The sequence below is a fragment of the Pelophylax lessonae genome (assembly GCF_965119305.1).
Source record: "Pelophylax lessonae genome assembly, chromosome: 10".
In the NCBI taxonomy this organism is placed as follows: Eukaryota; Metazoa; Chordata; class Amphibia; order Anura; family Ranidae; genus Pelophylax; species Pelophylax lessonae.
In genome coordinates this window covers 215,478,565-215,503,161 of record NC_138777.1, presented here as the reverse complement: position 1 = coordinate 215,503,161, position 24,597 = coordinate 215,478,565, and the positions used below count along the sequence as shown (strand labels likewise).

The 24,597-nt window shown below is 45.8% G+C and overlaps 1 protein-coding gene across 1 annotated transcript in view; it reads right to left on the bottom strand.

Moving 5' to 3' along the window:
- The window catches only part of PEPD (peptidase D), a 293,993-nt gene that overhangs the window by 55,549 nt on the left and 213,847 nt on the right, over window positions 1-24,597 (bottom strand). The window contains exons 10-11 of the mRNA XM_082270438.1: window positions 15,599-15,667; window positions 9,106-9,183 (exon numbers count right to left, since the gene is read on the bottom strand). Coding sequence (XP_082126564.1) covers window positions 9,106-9,183; window positions 15,599-15,667 — 147 coding nt within the window. The remainder of the gene's footprint in view (window positions 1-9,105; window positions 9,184-15,598; window positions 15,668-24,597) is intronic.

The window sequence follows — 24,597 nt, the reverse complement described above, 5'->3', positions numbered from 1 at the left end:
AGTCGGATATTGGAAGGGAAGAATCGCGCCGGTGGGAGAGATCGAAACTCGATCTTGTACCCTGACCTTATGACTTCGCAAACCCATTTGTCCGGGATTCTGGAAAGCCATGGATCCGGGAACCGGCGAAGACGTCCCCCCACCCCAGTTATGGGTGGGGGCGCACCTTCAGGCTTTGGATGGTTTATCTTCAGGTCTGGAGGGGGCGGGCTTTTGCTTGCCCGACCAACGACCCCTGACGCCTCCTGCAGGAGCTTTGGAGGACTTAGTTTTTTCACCCGCTGGACGAAAAAACCTCTTGTGAGCAGAAAAAGAAGGCCCTCGTCTTTGACGAGTTCCTCTACCTTTAAAATTTTGCAGTAAAAAGGTGCTTTTTCCACCGGTGAGATCCTTAATGATCTCATCTAAGTTGGCTCCAAATAGACGCTCTCCTGAAAAGGGGATATTAGCCAATGCTCTTTTGGAACCTTGGTCGGCTAACCAACCTTTTAGCCACAGTGTACGCCTGAGAACCACTGCTGAGACTGATGCTCGCGCCATTAATGGAGTGGCGTCTAACGCCGCATCACATACAAACTGTAACCCCTGTATCATTTGTTCCAACAAATCTGATACCGCCTGAGGGACTTCTTCTAAGTCCCGGCGTAACCACTTGGTCCATTCAGTTACAGCCTGCGAAACCAGACCAATAGCAATTATTGGTCTGAAAGCTGATCCAATCAAGGAAAACATGGTGCGAGACATAGCTTCTATCTTGCGATCCACTGGATCTTTAAAAGACGGAGCGTCTTCTAAAGGAATAACCGTGGCTTTATTTAATCTAGCAATAGGTGAATCCACCACAGGTGGTTCTGTCCATTTCTTAATAAGGGTTTCCTCAAACGGATAACGCCTGTCAATGCGTTTAGAAATATTAAAAGTGCGTTTTGGCAGACGCCATTCTTCTTCGATTGGATTGCCAAAACATTTGGGCAATGGAAAAACCTTCGCCACTTTGATGCGCTTTTTAGTCCCAAAAGGGATCTCAGTTTCAGCTATTTCTGATGGAATACCCTGTAACCTTAAAGTCTCTTGAACAGATACAATGAGTGCGTTTACCAACGCTTCCTCTCGGGCTATGGCAGATGCCGAAACCTCCTCCTCACTGTCTGAAGAGACAGGACCCGAGACACCAATACCAGATGAAGTACCTGCAACTGCAGAAATAGGCTCAGAGTCTGAATCCGAGGTTTCAGATAATAAGGGGTTAGGCGGGGGTCGCTTTCTTGCGCCCTGTCCCTGACAAGCCACTTCCACCCGGGACACAAAAGTTTCCATAATAGCTGACAAAGATTCAATTGTCAATGGGGTGCTGGAGGATCCCGCAGACCCCTCGAGGGGATCCAGAGGAGATACATGAGTGGCAGGGTCCATGTTAATACAGGACACCTTTGCCAGCAAAACAAAAAAAAAACTTTTTTTTTTTTTTTTTTTGTGTGTCTCCCCCTAGCGCAATAGCGCCCCTCAGAGTACCTGCTTCTCGATCCCAGAGAGAGAGAGAGGGACCCCCAAGGCTCACCAACCGATGCAGTGCAGTTTCCAACAAACTGCAGTCAGTGTCTGTCTTACACAGACTGGAAGGAGCTGTTTGCTTTTTCCCGGGCAGAAGGCGTGGCTCCGCCCCCTGTGTACGCCTTCCGGCGTTCCCAGCCCTCCACGAGGTAGCTGGGCTCACAAAACATGGCCGCCCCCATAGAAGAGACATAAGACTCCAAAAACATGGCGGCCGGCGTGACCTGAGGACATACATGCATTCGGTCTACGGCAAAATGGCGGCGGACCGCCGATATCGTCTTCCCAGCACATCCACCTGCACTCTGCTAAGAGGTGACATATGGATCTACAGAGATACACTGCACATAAGGTAGGATTATACCTCCTATGTCTGCTGTAATGTTACAGTCTGCTGGGTAGAGTGTTAGCTCTTGAACCAAGTCCACTTCCCACAAACACATGCTGTATTACAAGGGGGACTTGTAAGTATCAGATATATACTGACCATATATGGAGGGGCCCATAATATATACTGCCTCATAATGAGGAAAAAAGGGAACGTTTACTCACCATACCGAACCGACAGGCACCCTCTCTTCACAATACCCTCTCCACCGGGGTGGGGGTTTGTGGACGCCTCGACTCTCTGGTACCTGGCGTCCAAGCGAGACTTTTAACTCGCAAAGTCAGTCCCTTTACTGGGACTCCTTCGCGGCCGACCCAGCGCACTGGTCTGCACGCGCTCGTAGGCAGAAACCGGGGTGACCACTGGATCTCAACATCCAGCCCGTCGCCCGGCCCCGCATACTTACTTGAATATGTCGCGGCCGACCAAGCGCAATGCCATGGTCTGCGCGCGCTCGTAGGCCGGCTGGGGTGACCACAAGTGTCACCCAGTCCGGCATTTTTGCTTGAAGATCTCACAGGAAAAAAACACTGGAGAAAACTACCTAAAAAATGTCTTTTTCTTAAAGAAAAAAAGTCTTGCCAGGACCAAAAGATCCCAGCAAGGAACTTAGGTCCTTACTCCTGACTAGACAGAAAAAAACTGATTCCCTGTAGCAGAGAGAGGGAGGATATACCCTCAGGGACTGCCCCTAAGGTGGAGCCAGAACGTTTTGTCATTCTGCCTAGTCCTACTCCTGCGGAGACAACATAACCCAGCTCTTGAGAATCAAGAAGACTACGTCTGTCAATGAGCGATAGAGAAAAGATTTTTAAAAATATTGTTATTTTTTCAAAATAAACGCTATTTTTTTGTTTATAGCGCAAAAAGTAAAAATCACACAGGTGATCAAATACCACCAAAAGAAAGCTCTGTTTGTGGGAAAAAAAGAACGTAAATTTCGTTTGGGTACGGCGTCGCACGACCGCGCAATTGTCAGTTAAAGTCGCACAGTGCCGAATCGCAAAAAGTGGCCTGGACGGAAGACAGTAAAATCCTCCGGTGGTAAAGTGGTTAAAAAAAAAAACAAAAAAAAAACCAAAAAAAAAAAAAAAAACTATATTTTTGCATCTATTGGAAATGCCAGTAAAAACTTGGCTTTGCCAGTAAATTACAATCTGGTAGGTTGGCATCTCTGCTTTAGGAGGAAGAGAGGAGGCGGTAGACTCGGGTTCTCCCCATTCATTCTGGTATCAGTGAAGAGTTTCCTATGTCTGGAGGACACTTGCAGCCACCCTGCAGTAGATGGCTCCCACTTACTGCGTATAGGGACTCCGGAGTAAGGACAAAGCAGCCTTTAAAGCAACCGGGACAAAAGAAAGAATTGGGGAAGTGGAGAGGGGTATTGGATACATTGTAATTAGATGGGTGATGACAGAAGCTTCCAGAAGGCTTTAATTGAGACGGTAATAAATGGGAGTGAATGAGCGCTCGGATACATGACCAAGGCGAGATTTCCCATTTCCCAGTGATAAGCTCTCCTTACAGAATCCACACTTTATTTTCTCACCAGGTAAAGGATCCACACAATGAATCTTCTCATCCACCGGGGGATGGGCAGATACTGGAGTATTGATAATGATCACATTTCATACCACAAAGGCTTAGAACACAATAAACTGAGCCAATGATGCCTTGTAGGTGAGCTTACATAAGGCCACTCAGTCCTTTTTATGCCTGGTACACATGATGAGACTATCAGACGAACGATTGTCCATTTTTTTTTTTTAATTATGACAGTCTCATATCGAAAATTCTGAGTTTAAGTGATAAAAATTCTCGTACAACAGAATAAAAATTCGGAAGTAATGTAATGTCTTGTAGTGTATTTGTATTGTATTTTCTAATGACAACTTTACCGATTAAATGAAAATCGTAGGATCTGGTATCTTACGAGAAACATTTCCGAGTAAATACAGCTGAATAAAACAAAAACTGTGTCAGTCCTCATTTCAGGCTGCAAAGCAACAAAATGTGATAATTTTAAAAGGGGGGGGGGGGGTGATTATTTTCTATACCCACTGTAGACAAATAGGGAACACAGGAAAGCAAGATGAAACTGGAGGTGCGGGGAACATATAGGAAGAAGGAACCAAAACTGGGATCAGGAACAAGATGGAGTAGGAACAGGCAGTACTAGGCAGAGAGCACAATTAAAGAGCAGGAACAAGATAACAGCTAGCAGAACAGATGGGAGAAAGGCAAAGCAGAAGAGGGAATAAATACCATCCCAGCAGCCAGCATAAGGTGGAGCTGATTACTGAGATCTGCTGGCAGTAGGGAGACACACGCTGGTGGACACAAGGACTACAAACTTCCCCGATGGGAAGCACAGTCCTGACAGTGCAGTTCTTGGCTGTGTTCACAAATGTCTGCCACAGATCAGCCTCTCACCTTGTGACTTGCTACAAAGATACAATGTACAGTCTGATCACTGGGGATGAGGAGACTGAGGAAATGCTTCCTGCAGCAGACTGGTGACATCATCTCAGCCTAGGCAAATTCACTGACTGGAGTTTAAGGATGACTTCTTAAACAACTTCTGAACAATGATACGGTTGTTGTATTTTGTGAAATTCCAGAGATCTATTCATGCAGACTTGTGAAGTTGCTGAGAGGTCCAATACCATGAAATATTTATGTAGCACCCTCCTATGTAGATGCTAGTGAAAGAGTACAGTAGTTTTTGGCTCTGTCTGCCTATCAGAGGAGCAGCAGGCAAATCTATATTGCTTTCTGCCTACCAGAGAGCAGGATCTGTGAGTTAGGTCTGCTCAGTGTGCTCAGTGTGTGATTCATTGGGTCTAGAGAGTGTTTCACACTGGTCCAATAGGGAGGCATGTTGGGCAGTGGGAGGAAACCTGACCAATGGATACATAGGCTTTAATACAGTCCTAGTGATTGGTAGAGACAGGCTGTCTCAGTGCATTCTGGCATACTATATAAAAGCCAGGAGCACATGTGCTGCAGGGTCTTTGGCTGGTGAGCAGAGTCCCGGAGGGAGGGTGACGGGTGCCTCATCCTCTGTAGCAGTGGCATGTGGCATCAGGAGGTCGTCCTGAGAGCCAGAGGAACAGAGCTGAACCCAGAGGTCCAGGAAAGCTGAATGAGGGGGAGACACTTGAGACCCTAGGAAAAACAGTATCGTGGGAGTACAGGGGATCGTGTCAAGGGGCCTAACCTGTAGGGGGGGCACCCCGGAGTAGGATAGTCAGTAGACGGATGTCAGTGGTCAAGAAAGAGGATACTAGGAGAGTGTCCTGAAGAGAACATTAGTTCATCAAGTCATCTGGAAAGAGACTTAACTCTAAATCCACCTAAGTGGCAAGGTGGATCAACAGCCCGGCTGTATCAACAGATAAATGTCCTCCAAACTTTGTGCATAGTTGATCTGGGGTATCCCACTATTTCCTTCTCCCATCCCTATTTAAAATAAAACACCAAAAAGAACTACAAACCCCTGGACTGATCATTGACTGAGCCAAGAAGTAAAGTGTTAAATTCTGAATGCCAGTGTTGCTAATGGTAACCCAGGGGGACCCGAAAGTGTAATATCCAGCAGTCCTCAAGGGGGCACTGCTACATTTAAATGAAAAAAAAAATCATCTAAATTGTTCTGATGAAGAGGAGGAGTCCCTAAAATGTGTCAAAATCATGCGACATCCACAGCTGAACCGCTTCATAGTCCATAACAATGGGGACTATTATTGGGGACCACATGGTGAGCTGGGTTGTGAATTGTGGTTGTTTTGGTAATGTCAGTTTAGCATTTTGTTTTTCCATCTGCCTCCTTGTGTTTTATTTCTCTTTCAAGCCTCACCTTAATGGTCCCAACAGCCTGGTATTTCTGTCTAGAGAACTGTGGTGCTTAGGTCTATTGATTTTATAATCCTCCTTGTTTTCTTTTTAATGCTTTGAATCTCACAGGTTTTGTCCTTCAATAAGGATGGCCTTATAATGGAGGTCAAAAAACAATTTCCCCTGATGATGGTTGGAACCATCAGACTACATTAACTGGACAACGTTTTCTCTGGCCTGGGTTTCGCTTAAGATGTGCACAAAAAGAAAAGTAAACAAATTCTACGTAGCAATACAGATGGGAATCAATAAAGCACATCTCATCAAGACGTCCTGGTGACGAAACACATAGGGGTGGGAACTTCTGGTTACGTCACATCCGCCTACTGGAACGCACTATTTTTTTTTTTATAAAAAAAAAAAAATGTCCCTCGGTGTAGATCCAGCATCACTCCCAATGAAAGCTGCCGCCGACCCGAGAGAAAAAAAAAGAGCTCTGTACTAGTCACTGGCTCCTGCCGTGTGACAGCTCCATCGTCTGATAGTTCTTGAATAACTAATGGGCGCAGTTACCCAGTGATGTCCCTGGATTGCCCCGCCCCTTGTGATGGCAGCGATCCAGTATGCACCAGTCGATGATGTCACTAGGGGGTGGGCCACCCAGTGATGCTGCTGGGTGGCCCTGCCCCTTATTTAAGAACTGTCAGACGCCGGTGCTGTCAGACGGTTGGAGCCAGCGACGGGTGCAAAGGTTTTTTTTCCTTGGGTTGCAGTGGTGCCATTCATCATGACTGATGCTGAATCTACACCAGGGGACATTGTTTTTTGTTAATAAAGGAATTGTCAAAAACTGTCTGTTTTTATTTATTTTTGACACTTTTTGGTGAATAAGTAGGGGTACAATGTACTCCATACTTATTTCACATGGGGGGTCCGGGATCAAGGGCTTCCAAATTCAGATAAGCCCCCTGCCCACACAGATCCTCACAACCACTGGCCAGGGTTGTGGGGAAGAGGCCCTTGTCCCCATCATCAAGTATCCCCCTCCCCATGTTGAGGGCATGTGACCTGGGGTATGGAAAAGGAGCTGCATGCTCAGATAAGGGTCTGGTATGAATTTTTTTTGGGGGGGGGGGGATCTCACGCCATTTTATTTTATAAAATCTGGTCGTGGGGTTACCCTCAAAATCCATACCACACACAAGGGTCTATTATGGATTTATGGGGGGGACCCCACGCCGGTTTTTTAAAAATAATTTTGCTTTTTTCTCAAATTTTATTGCCAGCAATTCTTTGGTTTACATTCAGCTGTCAGTGGGAAACCCGCAGACAGCTGGTGAGTCATCGGTTGTAAAGGACGCATGGTGGCTGGATTCACGATCTGCTCCTTAACAACCAGCTATTGCTAAAGACACCTGTGGCCACCGGCTCAGATAATTTACATCTGAACTATATCTGAAATAGCAGCATTTGGAAATTTGCAGTGAAAATGGACTGAAAATTCGCACTGCACATGCGTGAACCTAGCCTTAATGAAGCTGGAGCCCTGCCTTTAAATCATGGGTGTCCAACCTTTTGGCTTCTCTGGGCCACATTGAGTGTAGAGAAATTTTCTTGGGCCGCATATAAAATATATACTACAGTATATACCTTAACTGTAGTATATATTTTTTATGCGGCCCAAGAAAATTTCTCTACACTCAATGTGGCCCAGAGAAGCCAAAAGGTTGGTAAGTAATAAAAACTTTGCCGTGCCCTACCCGCATGCCCATCCAATGTAGCTTCACCAGTGCATGCCCAGCCAATGCAGCCTTAACAGTGCCCATCCAATGCAGCCTCACAAGTGCATGCCCATCCAATGCAGTCTGCAATGAAGAGAGAGGAGAGCTGCTGGATTACACAGAGCAGGGATCTCCCGCTTACCCGGTGACCGCTGTCATATGAAGTCCTGCCTCCTGGACCGGCTCCTATGATAGACGTCACCAATGTGCCGTCTATCATCGACAGAGGCTCCAAGGCAGCCTCTGCCTACAGTTAGTTGGAAGCCACTGTGGCCATGCCCCCGACTCGACTTCCTTCCTCCCCAGCAAAAAAATAATAGTCAGGGGGCAGTGGGCCGCATTGCCTGTGGTTCTGGGCCGCAGGTTGGACATGCCTGCTTTAAATGGATGTTGGGAATATTTACAAGTGTGAATGTTGGCTCTTTTTTTTTATCTATTGTGCAACATGTATAAGATATGTATTTGTAAGCCTGATTAACCGGTTGCCGACCGCCGCACGACTATATACTGCGGCGGTCAGCCCCGGCCAGGCAGAGTGACGTATCGGTACGTCACTCGCCTGTCACTGACTTGCGAGCCTATAGCGGGCGGGCGCGCGCCCGCCGCGGCTCGTTCACAGGCAAGTCAGTGCGTGTGACCGGCGGACTCGATGTCCGCCGGCCACACTACGATCGCTCCTGTGAAGGGAGAAAGACAGAGCAGCTTGTGTAAACAAGCTGCCTGTCAGTTCTCCCTGTGTAAAAGTGAAGATCTGACCGTTCTACTATGTAGAACGGTTGATCTTTGCTTTTACACCAATAGCCATGTCCCTACACAGTAGAAAGCACGCCCCTAGGACACACTTAACCCCTCCCTGTCCAATAAAGTTAACCCCTTCCCTGCCAGTGTCATTTTTGCAGTAACAGTGCATATGTATAGCACTGATTACTGCAGTAATGTCACTGGTAACCCCAAAAGTGTCAAAAATGTCAGTCAAGGGTCCGATCTGTCCGCCGCAATGTCGCAGTACCGAAAAAAAAATCGCAGATCGCCGCCATTATGCGTTAAAAAAAAAAACACCAAAAATGACAAAAATCTTTCTCTTTGTTAGTAAACGCGATAACTTTTGCGCAAACCAATCAAAATACGCTTTTTGCGATTTTTTTTACCAAACATAGGTAGCATAAAACAAATTGGCCGAAAAATGTTAAAAAATTTTGATTTTTACTTTTTTTTTTGGGGAATTTCATATAAAAAAATGTGAAAAATATTGTTATTTTTGCAAAATTTACGCTCTTTTTTTGTTTATAGCGCGTGATCAAAAAATCGCACAGGTGATCAAATACCACCAAAAGAAAGCTCTGTTTGTGGGAAAAAAAGGACGTCAAATTCGTTTAGGTACAGCGTCGCACGACCGCGCAATTGTCCGTTAAAGTCACGCAGTAAAAAATCGCAAAAAAACCCCTGGTCCTTTAGCAGCCAAATCCTCCGGGGCTTAAGTGGTTAAAGTGGCACATTTGGTATATTATTATTGGTGCTTAGCCAATTCCAACACAGAGGTAAACTCACCACATATCACCGTCTTCAAGAGTCTTCTCATTTGGGGCCCCAGCGTGTCCATAGTGAAGCACAGAGGAGTTGTCACCGCTGTGCAAAGAAAAAGGAAAGTGAGTGGTTAACATTGTTTCCAATGGATACAGAAGCAACATCTTCTATATTGTCGTCCATACATACATACAAATAACACTTTGGCAAATGCCAATATGAACCACTCCATCAAAGTTTTAACTGTAACTATTACTAAAACTGCTACGTCTGTTGCACCCACTTGATGTTTCTCCCATGTGAAACAGTTGCAACAGAAAAACATAGTAAAGAACCCCTTTACACAGTTTAAGGTTAAACCGCTTATCTTCTAATTTTTGGGAATGGCTGCGCGTCTTCTTAAATTCCCTCTCGCTGAAAAGTGTGTTCCCTATGCTAGGGTCACCAGTACAATATTTGTACATTGATATCATATCCCCTCTCAAGTGTCTTCTCTCCAGAGAGAATAAGTTCAATGCTTGTAGTCTTTCCTCATAGTTGATTTCCTCCATTCCCTTGATTAGCTTTGTTGCCCTTCTCTGGACTCTCTCCAGTTCCAACACATCCTTTCTGAGGACCGGTGCCCAGAACTGGACAGCATACTCCAGATGTAGCCGGACCAGAGTCTTGTAGAGTGGGAGAATTATCGTTTTATCTCTGGAGTGAATCCCCTTTTTAATACATGCCAGTGCCACAAATACAATAAATATGCCACATGCCATAAATATGTATTACTTTTTCCAAAATAGCTTAACGAAAAATACTTAAAACCTGAATTCTTTGTTTCTATGGCTACGAGAGCCCAAGAAAAAAAAAAAAAATTCCAAGAAGAACCAGAAAAGAAAAGTATTGGTTAAGCTTTAGTAAACAAGGCACCGGTAATTGGCTCTAGTAATATGTAATAATGTGGAATGTTAAGAGGCTTCAGAAGGCGAATTCTCAGCGCGCCCTTCTCTTCATGTTAGGAATGACGAGGACGGAGGAGCTCCCAGGATAAAACCTGACTCAAACAAGCTTTTTAAACTCTAATGTTCTTCTCTGCTCCTGTTTCCAAGCCAGTGAAGGAAAGCGAAGTTGGCCTCCTCTGGGAGGCGGCAATGGACCGGCGTGAATCGACCTGGGGGCCTCTACGCGGGTTTGTTCATCACACAGGAAAGGTCATTGAAGCTCTTGATGACCGTTCCCTGAGGCAACGAGCTCCTACCTGACAGGCCTGTCAAGCTGCAGGTACAAGGCAGGTATAAATCTGTGCTCGTCGCAGGATACCGTCCATCTCCTTTGGGTTTAATCTTCAACCAAGAAAAATAATAAGGATGAGCCGTAATCTCCGAAGTGTCACACTGCCTTCATATTCCCGTCTATAACCTTTACAGGCCCAAGATGAAGGGTCTGTGACACGTTTACAACACAGTAAGATGGGACCGGAATATTGAAAGGAACACAGAGAGAAAATGAAACATCCGAGAGCAAAAATCTCTCTCTGTCTCTCTATTTATCTACCTCTCTCTACCTCTCGCTCTCTCCATCCACCTGTCGCTCTACCTCTCTCTCTCTACTTCTACTAGGACCCCCTGATCACTTTGCTGGCACAGTCTGCATTCCCTGGGCTTGAAGGTCTGTCTGTGCCATCGTAAATGGATTTACAGGCTTTGGGAACTCTGACCCTGAGCCTGTATAGCTCCATCCAGGCTCAGGGTCTGTCTGTCTTTTGGCACTTATAGCACCTCCAGGTATGGGACTGGTTGGTATCTCTCTGCAATGACTGGTAAACAGTTTCTTGGAGTTTGTCATTTCATTTCTCAATTCACCAACATATTTTTCTTTGGAATCATTTACTGTTTTTTTTTTTTTGAGATTTTGTCAGGCCAAATTTTCGGGATTGATTGAATGCGGGTTTTCCAGCATCACTGTTCAACAGAAGCCAATTTTTAGACCAGCTTCTGTTGAACAGATGGTAGTACATACTGAATTAAATTCATCCGGTTCCTGCTGAACTGGCTGGATTTCAGTATGTGTGTACCGGGCTTTAGACTAATGCAATTCACCTATATGCTAGGTTTTATCCATCTCAAAACAGTTAACTGATCCATCTCAGAACAATTGACCTCATCTATCTAGACTTCACAGTCTATCTTAGACCAACACGGGGTCTTGCTGACTGATCCCAGACTCAAGCAAGTGTATGGTTTACCTTTCCATTAAATGTATACACTGTACAATCATGACCCCCACTTGCTTTGCCCAGTTCCCAAGACTGCACTCATAGTTACCCCCGTGCCCCACATGTAACCCACCACTCCACTTACATAATGGGGGAAAAAAATGCCTAGTCAGCTGCTGTCCTGTTCCCCCCACCTGCATGTAGATCCTGTCTCACCGCCTATATGTGGGGTGCCGGGCAGTCTGACCCCCTGCTGTGGTTTGCATGTGAAGTCACAAGCAGCCTGCAGATTTCATCCCCTGGTGCCACTTAGTCTGGGTGCATCCTCATGCCCACTAAGACAAGGAAGTCTCTCTGGATTGTTTCCATGAACGTGGATAGACTGGAAGTGTGTGTGGTGGTGGGTGGGCAGGGGGTTGTGGGGGGCTAGATGATATGGCAACCCAATGTCCTGGGATTGTAGCTGATCTCTGGTCACCTTAGCAGGGAACAGCAGGAAGAGCACTTGTTTTTTTGTTTAGCCCTTAGTGCCTGTACCCATATGGATCTGAAGCAGCGGCACACAAGACTGACCCCTTTGCCCACCTTGAACCCAGGAGCCTCTTCCCTGTGCCACTCTGTGTCATCCTGAAGCTGCAGCCATACAACCCCACTCCTTCCAGGAAGCAGTCTATACCTCCGGAAGGACTCTGTAAGCCCCTTACTGTGCAGATCACCATGTCTGGATCTGTCAAGCAAATCCAACCAGCTGCCAAGGCCAGTCAGGGACCTGCAGCAGGAGTCATTTAACCCTTTTGTTGTGCCATATTGCTGCTCTGTATACCGGTTTTCTCCCACACTTTAAAGACATGCTGGTAAGTTAATTGGCTCCTGTCTAAACTGGCCCTAGTATATGTATGTGACGTTCAGACCTGAGATTGTAAGCTTCTTAAGGGAAGGGAAACCCAAGGTAGTGTGCACCATGTTTGCTAGGAAGCCCATTATGCTTCTCCTGTGTCTGAGACAGCCCTGGACCCAGAGATTCCTCTATAGAGGATTCCTGATCCTTGACAGCTTCCTCCTCTTCCTCATCTTGAGAAGGTTTCTCTGATACCTCATCCTCCCACAAAGGGGAGATAGGGTGAAGGAGAGCACCCACATTTGCATCCCACATATTCCAAACCAGTGAGAATTTCTGAGAGCCGAGAGTCTAGTGGCCAATGAAGCCCACCTCTGCCCAAACAGCCTTTTCACCCTCTAGCATGTGAAGTCCAGCACCTGTCCCCACGTGGCCTCCTGGCTGTAACAACCAATCCGGCTGAAGCCCACATCTGCCCCATTAGGTTGCCCTCACTCTTGCATGCATTGTCTGGGTACAGTCCATGTTGGCCTACTGACTGTAGCAAATGATCTGCACAAAGCCCACCTCTGCCACATCAGGCTGTTTGGACTCTTGCATGTGGACCTGGGTGCCGATCCAGATGAAGCCCTCTTTGGTCCCACCAGACCAGCCCCAGTCTTGCATAGAAGGTCAGAATACAGTCCCTTTTGGCCTACTGGCCTTAGCGTCTGATTTGGCTGAAGGCCATCTCTGCCACATCAGGCTGTACTCCTGCATGCAGAATACAGGTATAGACCCGCTTGGTTAACAGGTTGTAGCAACCATTCTGGATGAAGCTCTCCCCTGCTCCACCAGGCCATACCCACTCTGGCAAAGGGGGTCTGGGGACAGACTCCCTTAGCCTACTGGCTGCAGCAACCAATCCTGATGATGCCCCCCCCCCCCCCTCTGCCCCAACAGGGTTTTTTGGAATATGCTTATAAACTAGAGGAAATAAAGCCCACAAAAGTACATCTGTAGGTGCATCCATCACCTAAGGACACTATCAAAAACCGAGGCTTAGCTAAACTGGGAGATTTATGCTTTTTTTTGGTAAGTGTCCATTCACCTGAAGGTGGCAGGATAACCAAAGTAGTCTTAAAAATAAAGTCATCGGCAAAAATGGCTCTGGTAAATTAATCTCTTCTTACCATAACCTGGATGGTTACATTGTCTCATTAGTCAAAATAAAGATCAAATTGCTGACGTGACCTATTCATTCATGTGAAGCATGAATTTCAATGACTGGTCCACTTTACATACACAGGGCCATACTTCACGGTCAGAGATAATATATTCTTGATATTTACCGGCAGAGTTCTACATCCGTGTTTTTAATCAGGGAGAGATCACAGATACAAAAAAAAACACAGAATCACCGATGTCCTCGCTGAATCAAATTGTCTTTATACTTTCACCTCTCGGAATAAACTTTGATTTGTTTATCCCAAGGAAATGTCAAAGACGTCAATCTTCCCCTTCGTGCAAGGAGCCATCTCCTGCCTGCAGCTATGTGCGCTGTGAGCGAGCCGCTCCATTCATATCTGTCCGTTATTAAAGTGTTCTTAGTCAAAGGATGCATGGAGTCCTCAGATCCGCTACAGGTAATCTAACACAATCTGGGCACTTGTGTTTAAACATGGCTCCTTAACCATTTTGCTGCCAGAGACATTTCTGGGTTTTATGTACCATTTAAAAATTTTTTTTAGCCCCGTAGATTAGTTAACCCCCCAATAGTATAGTTTTTCTGAAAGCAGAGACCCTGGGAAATAAAATGTGGGTAGTTACAATTGTTTTGCATGTCACAAGACATTTGCACAAGTGCAAAGTTTCAGTAAGAAAAACAAAATAACACATTGAAGTTAATTTTAGGGCATACAAGTGCAAGATAAGGTGGCGCCCATTGAATGGCGGCAAACTTCAGTACCCTATATTCTTCATTAGTGACACTCTAAAAGCCCCTACAGGTCAGTTTAGAGTTAACTGTGAATAGGTGGGCCTAGAGTCATTGTTCTTAGTCCGATGTGTGTACGTGGAGGTGGGTTAAACCTTTTTTTCAGTATGGAGGGGTGTAGCACTAGGGTGTAACTCTCTATTTTTTTATACACTTTTTTTTTCACAAAAACGTTATTTTTGTCACATACCAAATGTTTGCTATGCCTAACAGGTTCTCTTTATTGTCTCTCCTGCCCTCTATTGAAGCCAATACAGCCATCTGACTGCTGACTTGTCAGATTTACACGCATTCACGGCTGCTGTAGCAGCTGGGAGTGTCAGTAAACCCCAACCCTCCTAGGCTGATCAAATTCCATTTGCAAGATTCTTACTTGGTTGTGTCCCTGCCCCTCCCTAGTTGTTATGTTCCTGCCCTTCCAAGTTGTGTCTGTGCCCCTCTACGGTTGTATGTCCTTGCGCTTCCCTGTTGTGTCCCTGCCCCTTCCCTACTGTGTCTCTGCCCCTTTCCAGTTGTATGTCCCTGTGGTTCCCTGTTGTGTCTCTGCCCTTTCCAGTTGTATGTCCCTGCCCTTCCCTGTTGTGCCCCTGCCCCTCTTTGGTTGTATGTCCCTGCCCTCCCCTGTTGTGCCTCTGCCCCTCTGCGGTTGTATGTCTCTGCGCTTCTCTGTTGTGCCTCTGCCACTCTCCGGTTGTATTTCCCTCTCCCTCTCAGACTGTATGTCCCTGCCCCTCCTGTTGTGTGTCTGCCCTTCACCGGTTGCATTTCCTTGCCCTTCCCTGTTGTATGTCCCTGCCCTTTCCTGTTGTGTCCCCACCCCTCTCCGGTTGTATGTCACTGCCCTTTCCTGTTGTGTCCCCGCCCCTCTCCGGTTGTATGTCCCTGCCCCTCTCTGGTTGTATGTCCCTTCCCTTCTCCGGTTGTATGTCCCTGCCCCTCTCCGGTTGTATGTCCCTGTCCTTCTCCGGTTGTATGTTCCTGCCCCTCTCCGGTTGTATGTCCCTGCCCCTCTCCGGTTGTATGTCCCTGCCCCTCTCCGGTTGTATGTCCCTGCCCCTCTCCGGTTGTATGTCCCTGTCCTTCTCCGGTTGTATGTCCCTGCCCCTCTCCGTTTGTATGTTCCTGCCCCTCTCTGGTTGTATGTTCCTGCCCCTGTCTGGTTGTATGTCCCTTCCCCTCTCTGGTTGTATGTCCCTTCCCTTCTCCGGTTGTATGTCCCTGCCCTTCTCCGGTTGTATGTCCCTGCCCTCCCCTGTTGAGTGTCTGCTCCTCTCTGGTTGAGTCTCTGCCCTTCCACAGCAGAATCTCTGCCCATCCTCTGCTGAGTCCCTTACTGTAGCTGAAGGATGGCTTTAATGATAAAAGGTGGAGCGTTCTAAAATATAATATTGTTGCTGTACATTGTGACATGTAAGTAGTTAATATATGCAAGTTACTAACACATCCATTTGAAAGGTTCCTTTTCCAATAATGCTCAACATTCTGCTTTTAGAGAATGACCTACCTGCCACAGATACAGGTGTATGATGTGTGTCGCATTCCTCCACGAGCGTAGCAATAATGCAAAAACACGCTACAAGAAAGAGAAAAGAAAATACTTTGAAAACTCAGGGAAGACACAGAAAAGTACTGACATCATTCATAATATTCCAAATACCGAACAAAGCCACCACTCCATTGTCAGACAGAGCTTCTAATCCTTTCCCACACTATCCACAAGTAAGAAAAATGTTTTGGCTGGAGTCAGTTGACTGTTTAAAAAAAACGTTTTACATTTTTTTTTTAATCCTTCGTTAAATCTCAATGCTCCACTCCACTCCAGTGATGGCTGTATGGCATTTTTCAGGGCAGGTTCTCTGATGGTGACAACAGAGAACAATGCCAGGGTATCAGAAGCCTATGTGACAAGGTGACATCACAGGAACACAATTGGAAGTCATGGACCAAACGTTGTTACCCTGTAACAGGAAGTGCCTGAACAAAGACCTTCATGGCAGGATCACAAGTTATAACCATCTCCCCCCCCAGACCACACCAGCTGCAGCCCGCACACCTAACCCCCCCCCCCCCCCCCGTTGCCAGCTCACTCACCCAGGGCAGGCAGCAGCAGCTTCACCCTCAGTCTCCTCCGTGGGTTTCCCCTGCGTCTCCTCCCTCCTCCTCGGCCAATAGCATGGCCTCTCCTTTCGGCCAATGGGGAAACGGGTCTCAGGACCCGCTTCCTGATTGGCAAGGAGGAGAGTCAGTGTGGCAATAGCGAATATTCATTCGCTATTGTCACACAACTGGGTGGGCTCAGTGCGCAGTGCTCTGTGCCCTGAGCCCATCCTTTTTTGAAGCCTATTAGAGCCTCTGGCTCTAATCATGTGCGTCAAAAAAAAAAAAAACGCCATTGGAATTCATGCGTCCGGCGCCCTGCGTGTAGATTAGGGGGCTGGACGCATAAATGGACGGACCGCCACCGGTGACAACGCAGGAGCACAATTGGTGGACATGGACAGAGTGTTGTCAGCCTATACCAGGAAGTGCCAGCACAAGGACTTCCATGGCAGGATCACCAGGGATTAGGTTAATCAAAGCTGCAAGATTTAAAAATATTGAAATGACTTGTTAAAGCATATCTGAAATTTTAGCGGTTGGGTCAAGTTTAAGAAAATACTGAAATAAACAAAGGATAAAAAAAATATTATTATAAATAAAGCAGCAATTATAAACACTGTAGACTCTCATTAGGAACAGAAGAAAAAGTCATCAAAGTTGCCCCCCGGAAGGACGCGCTCTTTAGCTTCCAGAGATAACGAGCCCGGCTCAGGTCCATCGTGTCGGAAGTTTCCTGCAAACGATGGTAAATATGCACGGAATTTAATTACTGTGAGATTATGGGGCGTGCTGTCGGAGGCGGCTCAAAGCTGCGCGGAGCCATTTTTCACCGCTAATTTCTCCAAACTAAAGAGCTCTAACAGGCCGCGTTTTGGCTTCTAATCAAAGCAGCCCAGATTTCATGGAGGAGATCCCGGAGGACAGCGCGCTATTGTCTTATCGGCGCGCCAACCGGCTTATAATAGAGAAATTCTCCACGCCTTCGTCTCCGAGTAATGAAAATAAGGAACGGCGGCTAATGGGGGTCTCTGTTCTGAATCCTTCCCGATTTTCCACCCGGGAAATTAATTTGTAAAGGAGCGCTCCAACTCAAAGACAAAAACAATTCCAACATGTTCAAAGAAAACATTGCTACCTGTAAAAATATTTGTAATATATCGATTTGACAATTCCCATGAACCCTAGTGTGCCACATGGGGAGGGTGTGACTACACTATACAACACCTGCAAGCTCTGTGTCACTGCCCCACCTTCTACATGCTCTCTCCTTTTTTAATCTAAAGATATGAATTGAAAATTGTGCCTGTCAACCTTAGCTTGTTGCAAACCCTTAGCCACCCCCCCCTATGGTGCACACAACAGTGTCCCACAGAGCACCCCTGCCCCAAAATCCAGTCTCACAAGTTGACCATGCCCTCTCCAGAGACCCCATGCCCTAAGCTGCCCCCAGCTTCATCTAGAAACCTCATGCCCTACAGGACCACCAAGTCTGCTGCAGAGTCCCCTAATCTGAAGAACCTTCATCCCAACCACAGTGCCTCTTATCTTGCTGAAGAGCCTTTAGCCCAACCCCATGGTACACTCAACAGTGTCCCACAGTGCACCTCAACCCCAGAGTGCCCTCCAGTCTCCCACGTTGACCCTGCTCCTCCCTATGCCCCAAAGTTGTCCCCAGGTTCATCCAGAAACCTCATGCCCTACAGGTCCACCAAGTCTGCTGCAGTCTCCCCTAACTCCCTGAAGAACCTTCCTCCCTCCCAACAGGGACACCCAACCCATCCAGTGCCTTCCAAAGATTCAATACATTTCTTGTGTTTCTAAGCTTTTATTATACAGGAATAATGCTTTTTTTTTTTTTTTTTTTTTATTGTTGGAGCATGGAATATTTTGGAAGAAATCACCAGGCCCTGGTCTCAATGGGGTTGAGAACCACTGCTCTATAGAATGTGTAAATAACAGACCTTTACTATGCATCAATCAAAAAATGGACATAATTTAAACACATCGAAAACCATACAACTGTAGACAATAGTGTTGGATATGTGGAGGTGTTTTTTGACAGATTTGCGTTGAAGACTCATAGGAGATGGATGAACATACATAAAAGTTCATACACACCAAAGTACGTCTGTACACAAAGTTTCAAATTGCAACAAAAAATGTAAGGTTGGGAGCGACGGTATCCCCAACAAATCATTTATCATACTATATAAAGTCATGCTCATGTGGAAAAAAAAAATAATTTGAAAACTTTAATTAGCTGAAGATCACAGTTCATGTTGGGCATGTCGAAGCTGAACTGCTCTGAACCAGGAAAAGTGATATACACTATATGGCCAAACGTAAGTGGACTGGACTCCCATCCATATGACGGAGTTCAGGTGTTTCCAGTGAAGGGTATTGTTAATACCACATCATACAAAGATATTGTAGACAGTTGTGTCCTTCCAACCTTGTGGTAACAGCTTGGTGAAGACCCCTTTTCTGTTCTAGCATGACTTAGCACCAAGCCAGGTCCAAAAAGACATTGTAAGACCAGTTTGGTTTGGAGGAACTCGAGAGTCCTGACCTCAACCCTACTGAACACCTTAGCAATGAATTGCAGCAACGACAGCAAGCCAGGTCTTCTCATCCAAAATCAGTACCTGAGCTCACAAATGGGCACAAACTTCTACAGACACCCTCCAAATTCCTGTGGAAAGTCTTCTCAGAAGAGTGGACGCTGCTATAGCTGCAAAGGGGTTACCAACTTAAAGTGTCACAAAAACCACATCATAAAAAACTATCAATAAATGGATTATTACATCCTGTATTACATGTTGTTCATACTCACTCAGTCACTACGCGATTCATTTTCTGTATTCTGCAATAAACCTGGTTGATTCTGCTGCTCTACATCTCCCCCTTCTGTCCATGTCCCCATTTCAGCTAGGGATTCTGCAGCTGTAGTGGCAACTCTGCACGTGCTCAGTGAGTTTCTATATTAAGCATTTCTTCCCTATCACATCTGAGCAGCCCATGTGACTACAGAGTCACACATGTGGGCGTATACACAGTGGTAAATGACAGCCCACTGCCTCCCTCCTCCTCCTTGTCCAGTAACCAGCTAAACGCAATGAGGGGCAGGATAATCCACTTAGATTGATGAAGGCTTTACCTCCCTCTTATTCTAAGACACAGGCTGGAGGGGCGTGACACAGCCTGTGATTGGCAGAAATCCGCCCACATCATGTTATTACCACAAAATAATGAAGATTTGAAAATATACTGCATATTTGTATGACAATTTTAAACAGTTTAGTGATATTATTTGTTTTTACTTTGCATACCAAAGGCTGTTTATTTTTTACTTTGAACATGTGACCAGCAGCAGAGGACTAGAAGCTCCTCCTGCTTATGTTTCCCTGCAGACAGGCTGGGAGAGAGCTGGGTCATGTGACAGCTGTATATCGATAAGGAAAAAGGTACTTAGATTTTTTTTTTTTTTTTAATAAAAATAATTACAGTGCCATCATCCATATACAGACATAGAAGGGACAATGTCAATTAACCACTTTACCACCGGAGGATTTTGCTGTCTTCCGTCCAGGCCACTTTTTGCGATTCGGCGCTGTGCGACTTTAACTGACAATTGCGCGGTCGTGCGACGCCGTACCCAAACGAAATTTACGTCCTTTTTTTTCCCACAAACAGAGCTTTCTTTTGGTGGTATTTGATCACCTGTGCGATTTTTACTTTTTGCGCTATAAACAAAAATAGAGCGTTTATTTTGAAAAAATAACAATATTTTTCACATTTTTTTATATGAAATTCCCCCCCCAAAAAAATGTAAAAATCAAAATTTTTTAAAATTTTTGGCCAATTTGTTTTCTGCTACCTATGTTTAGTAAAAAAAAAAATCGCAATAAGCGTATTTTGATTGGTTATTGCGTTTACTAACTAAGGGAAAGATTTCTGTCATTTTTGGTGTTTTTTTTTTAACGCGTAATGGCGGTGATCTGTGATTTTTTTTGCGGGACTGCGACATTGCGGCGGACAGATCGGACCCTTGACTGACATTTTTTACACTTTTAGGGGTACCAGTGACATTTCTACAGTAATCAGTGCTATATATATGCACTGTTACTGTAAAAATGACACTGGCAGGGAAGGGGTTAATTTTATTGGAGAGGGAGGGGTTAATGTATGCCTGGTGCTTACTGACGTGTGGGGGGGGGAGGTGACTGTGTGACAGAAGGACAGATCGGATGTCCAGCTATGCTGAACACTCCGATCTGTCAGTCCCTGTCACTATGGAGATCCGCCCGCTGTGTTTACACACAGCGGGCGGATCTCCAGACTCGATCCCCGACGATCGGGGCAGAGCAGCGGCAATCGCCGCTGCTCCTCCGCTGGCCCGACTCCCGCTGTGAATGAACACAGCGGGAGCGAGCCTCCGGCGGCGCGCGAGCGCCGCCCACAAGGGGCGGAGTCCAGCAACGTAGGTCTACGTCGCTGGACGGGATCGCGGCACTTTGCCGCAGTAGCCTCCATGTGAGCGGAGGTAAAGTGGTTAAACTGTGTGAGTTTAGTATGGAATGGGATGTTCAACAGGCGAATATAGTTGTTATGGTCAGATGTCTACCAAATTTTTTTACTCAAGTTACCTAGGCAGAGCACTGACCTCAACCTACTGAACACATTTTGGATTAATTTTATTGCCGATTGAATGCCAGATCTTCATGCAGGCTTTCCAATCCGGTCCGCCTGTCGGTTTTTCAGGTGAACTTGATCGGATGCTCCATGCAGCGGCGGATGTCAGTCTCCGCTGACAACCGCTGTTATCCAATCCGATCCTGTCCATGAAATCTGGACGGATGGAAACCCTATTTTCCATCCGTCTGCAGGATCCGATCGGATAAGATCGGATGAAAACAGACAGGCGGTCCGTTTTCATCTGATCTTCTTATAGAGGAGAGCGGGCTCTGACAGCTCCGTCTCTGCAAAGTAAGCAAGGATGGAGCTCTCATCCGCCTGCTCAGCGGGAATCGGCGGATCGCTCCCCACTGAGCAAAGCAGAGTGCACCACCCGTGTTGAGGATGTTATAGACGCACACGGGCCAACTCCAGATTAATGGCTATGGGGGGGGGGAGAGGCAACTCCAGCTTGGTTTTGGAATGGGATGTCCAACAAGCTCATATAGATGAGATGGTCAGGTGTCCTTTGGCCAAATAGTATAAAATAAATCCACCCTGTTTTTTACCTCTGTAAGTTTAGCCATCGATTTAAGGAAAATACACAACATATGGATGGGTGCCCCCTAACCACACGTCAAACGGGTAACAATGGTTATTACATTTACTATTTTTGTGTTATAAAAACAGCACCCTGTGTTATAACTAGACCGATGTTACTCCTAAAAAACATTTAATGAGCGCTACGTAAAACTTTTCATCCTGATAAACCGTTTCAAGGTCAATTAAACTCACAGAATGAAAAGCCCTTAATTGGTGATTTAATGCTGTCAGAAAAACTCGGCAGGAAGATATTCTCCTCCAGCTGGACATCTGGGTCAGCAGATTTCAAACAGCATGGATTCCGAGCGACCCCGGGATGTGAAGCGCCGATGAGGAAGGGTCGGACCTTGATCAAGATGAAGGAGAGGGCATGTTAACCCGGAAACCTTGGGGACAAAGGAGCACGTTCATGGGAAATGGTCCAGGGCTACAATGCTATAATTCGCAACAAAAACAATTCTTTTTAAAAAACAAAGCAAGTAAAAACTATGAAATTTATTTACTAAAGCTGGAGAGTGCAGCTGTGCATGGTAGCAATTCAGCTTCTAACTTCAGTTTATTTCTAAGGTTCTAAAGTCAGAAGGTTTTTTTTTTATCTTAATGCACTCTATGCATTAGGATAAAAAAGCCCTCTGTGTGCAGCAGGACCCCTCATACTTACCTGAGCCCCATCTTGCTCTAGGGATGTGCATGAGTGCCTCAGCCGCCCTGACTTTGACAGTAGCTCCCCCTGCTGTTTAAGTCAGTTAGCCAATGAAGAGCGAGAGGGGGCGGGGCTGAACTGCAGCTCCGTGTCTGAATGGACACACAGAGCTTTGGCTTGGCTAGGGTGCCCCCATAGCAAGCTGCTTGCTGTAGGGGCACTCGACAAAAGGGAGGAGCCAGGGGAGCCGGCAAGGGATCCAAGAAGAGGAGGATTCAGCTGACCCACTGCACAGAGAAGATAAGTATAACATGTTTGTTATTTTTAAAGAAAAAACAAAAACGAGACTTCAGTTTTACCTTAATTAAGCATTGACTAAAGGGCCGCATCAGCAGTATGGTTGCCCTCAAAGAGTTGTTTGTATCTCGGTGGCGCTACGTACAGAGTGCAAGGTTCAGGAGTGCATTACGTTTCAGAGTTCAGGACTACACTATGTACAGAGTGCAGAGTTCAGGATTACGCTATGTACAGAGTGCAGGATTACGCTACGTACAGAGTGCAGGATCCAGGGGTGAGGTCAGGGCTATACTACGTACAGAGTAGGGATCGACCGATTATCGGCAAAGCCGATATTTAGAGGACTGATATGCACTTTTCACGATATATCGGAATCGGCCCCTGAGATTACCAATATTGCCAATATTTCGGGAAAGTGCTGTACCGGAGTGATGCCTGCAGCTAGGGGCATCACCCCGCTACCGGTGTCCATAGCCGACGGTCGGCTGTCTTGTAATGACAACCGATGCGGCTGAGTAGTCGCTCGGCTGCCTTTACAAGGAAGATGAGGTAGGTGGCGAACGTGTGCCTGCCACTCGGCAGCGGGGACTCCGATGCACAGGGCGGGTGGCTCTCATTTTCACCTGCCACCCACGATTGCTCCCCACTGAGAGAGAAGAACGGTCAGCTGTTGTAAACATAGCTGACCGTTCTTCTCCCTGGAATGACCACAGAGCTCCTATATAGAAGGATCACAGGTCTCTGTGATTATTTTACAAACCCCACCCCCATTAAGTTAGAATCACTCCCCTAGGAACACATTTAACCCTTTAATTGCCTGTGGGTTAACCCCTTCCCTGCCAATGGCATTATTACCATAACAGTGCATATTTTTAGCACTGATTACTGTAGTATTGTCACTGGTTCCCCCAAAAGTGTCAAAAATGTCAGTTAGGTCTCCGATCTGTCAGCCGCAATGTCAAAGTCCCGCTAAAAATCGCAGATCGCCGCCATTACTAGTAAAAAAAAAAAAAAAAACAATAAAAATGACATAAATCTTTCCCGTAGTTAGTAGACGCAATAACTTTTGCGCAAACGCATAAAAAACACTTATTGCGATTTTTTTTACCAAAGATATGTAGCAGAAAACAAATTGGCCTAAAATGTTAAAAAATTTAGATTTTTAAATTTTATTTTTTGGGAATGTTATATAGCAGAATGTGAAAAATATTTTCTTTTTTTTTCAGAATTGTCGCTCTATTTTTGTTTATAGCACAAAAAATAATAATCGCAGAGGCGATCAAATACCACCAAAAGAAAGCTCTGTTCGTGGGAAAAATAAAATAAATAAAATAAAATAAAACATAAATTTTATTTGGGTACAGCGTCACACAACCGCACAATTGTCCGTTAAAATAACGCAGTGCGGAATCGCAAAAAACAATGGCCTGGTCATAAGGGGGCAAATTCTTCCGGTCCAGAAGTGGATGAAGTACCTTGGTTCTCAATTCAGATGCCCTTATATCAATATACATTCCATGGCAGCCGATCTCCAGCCAACCATCACATGTCTGAATGCTGTACGTGAATTTCCTGAACATGTTGTTATATACAGAGGTTCATAAAATCCCAGCATAGCACAGCAGTGGATGAAACAAGTCTGAGGATCACCCAAACACAGGGAGAGACTGACAGCTGGAAAGGTGATGGATACAAATTCTGCCCCAGAGAGAAGACCGCTGAATCCATGGCCTCGGGACAAACACAGGCAGATATGTAAAACCAGCAAAATCCCAGATAAGGATAACAGACAGAAAGCCAATGGGGAACAAAGTTACAAAATGTTCAAAATAACCTGTGCAGAATACAAATAATTCAAAGTGTATCGAAAGGAAACTATTTTTCTTTTTATAAGCCCATCCTCAGGCAGATAAAAAATGATCCCTTGCAGTGGGTCTCTGCCTGCGATGCAAGGGTTAATTGCTCATTTTGGTCTAGGGCAGTGATGGCAAACTTTGGCACCCCAGATGTTTTGGAACTACATTTATCATGATGCTCATGCACTCTGCAGAGTAGTTGAGCATCATGGGAAATGTAGTTCCAAAACATCTGGGGTGCCAAGGTTCGCCATCACTGCCCTAGACCAGTGATGGTGAACCTTGGCACCCCAGATGTTTTTAACTACATTTCCAATGATGCTCAACTAC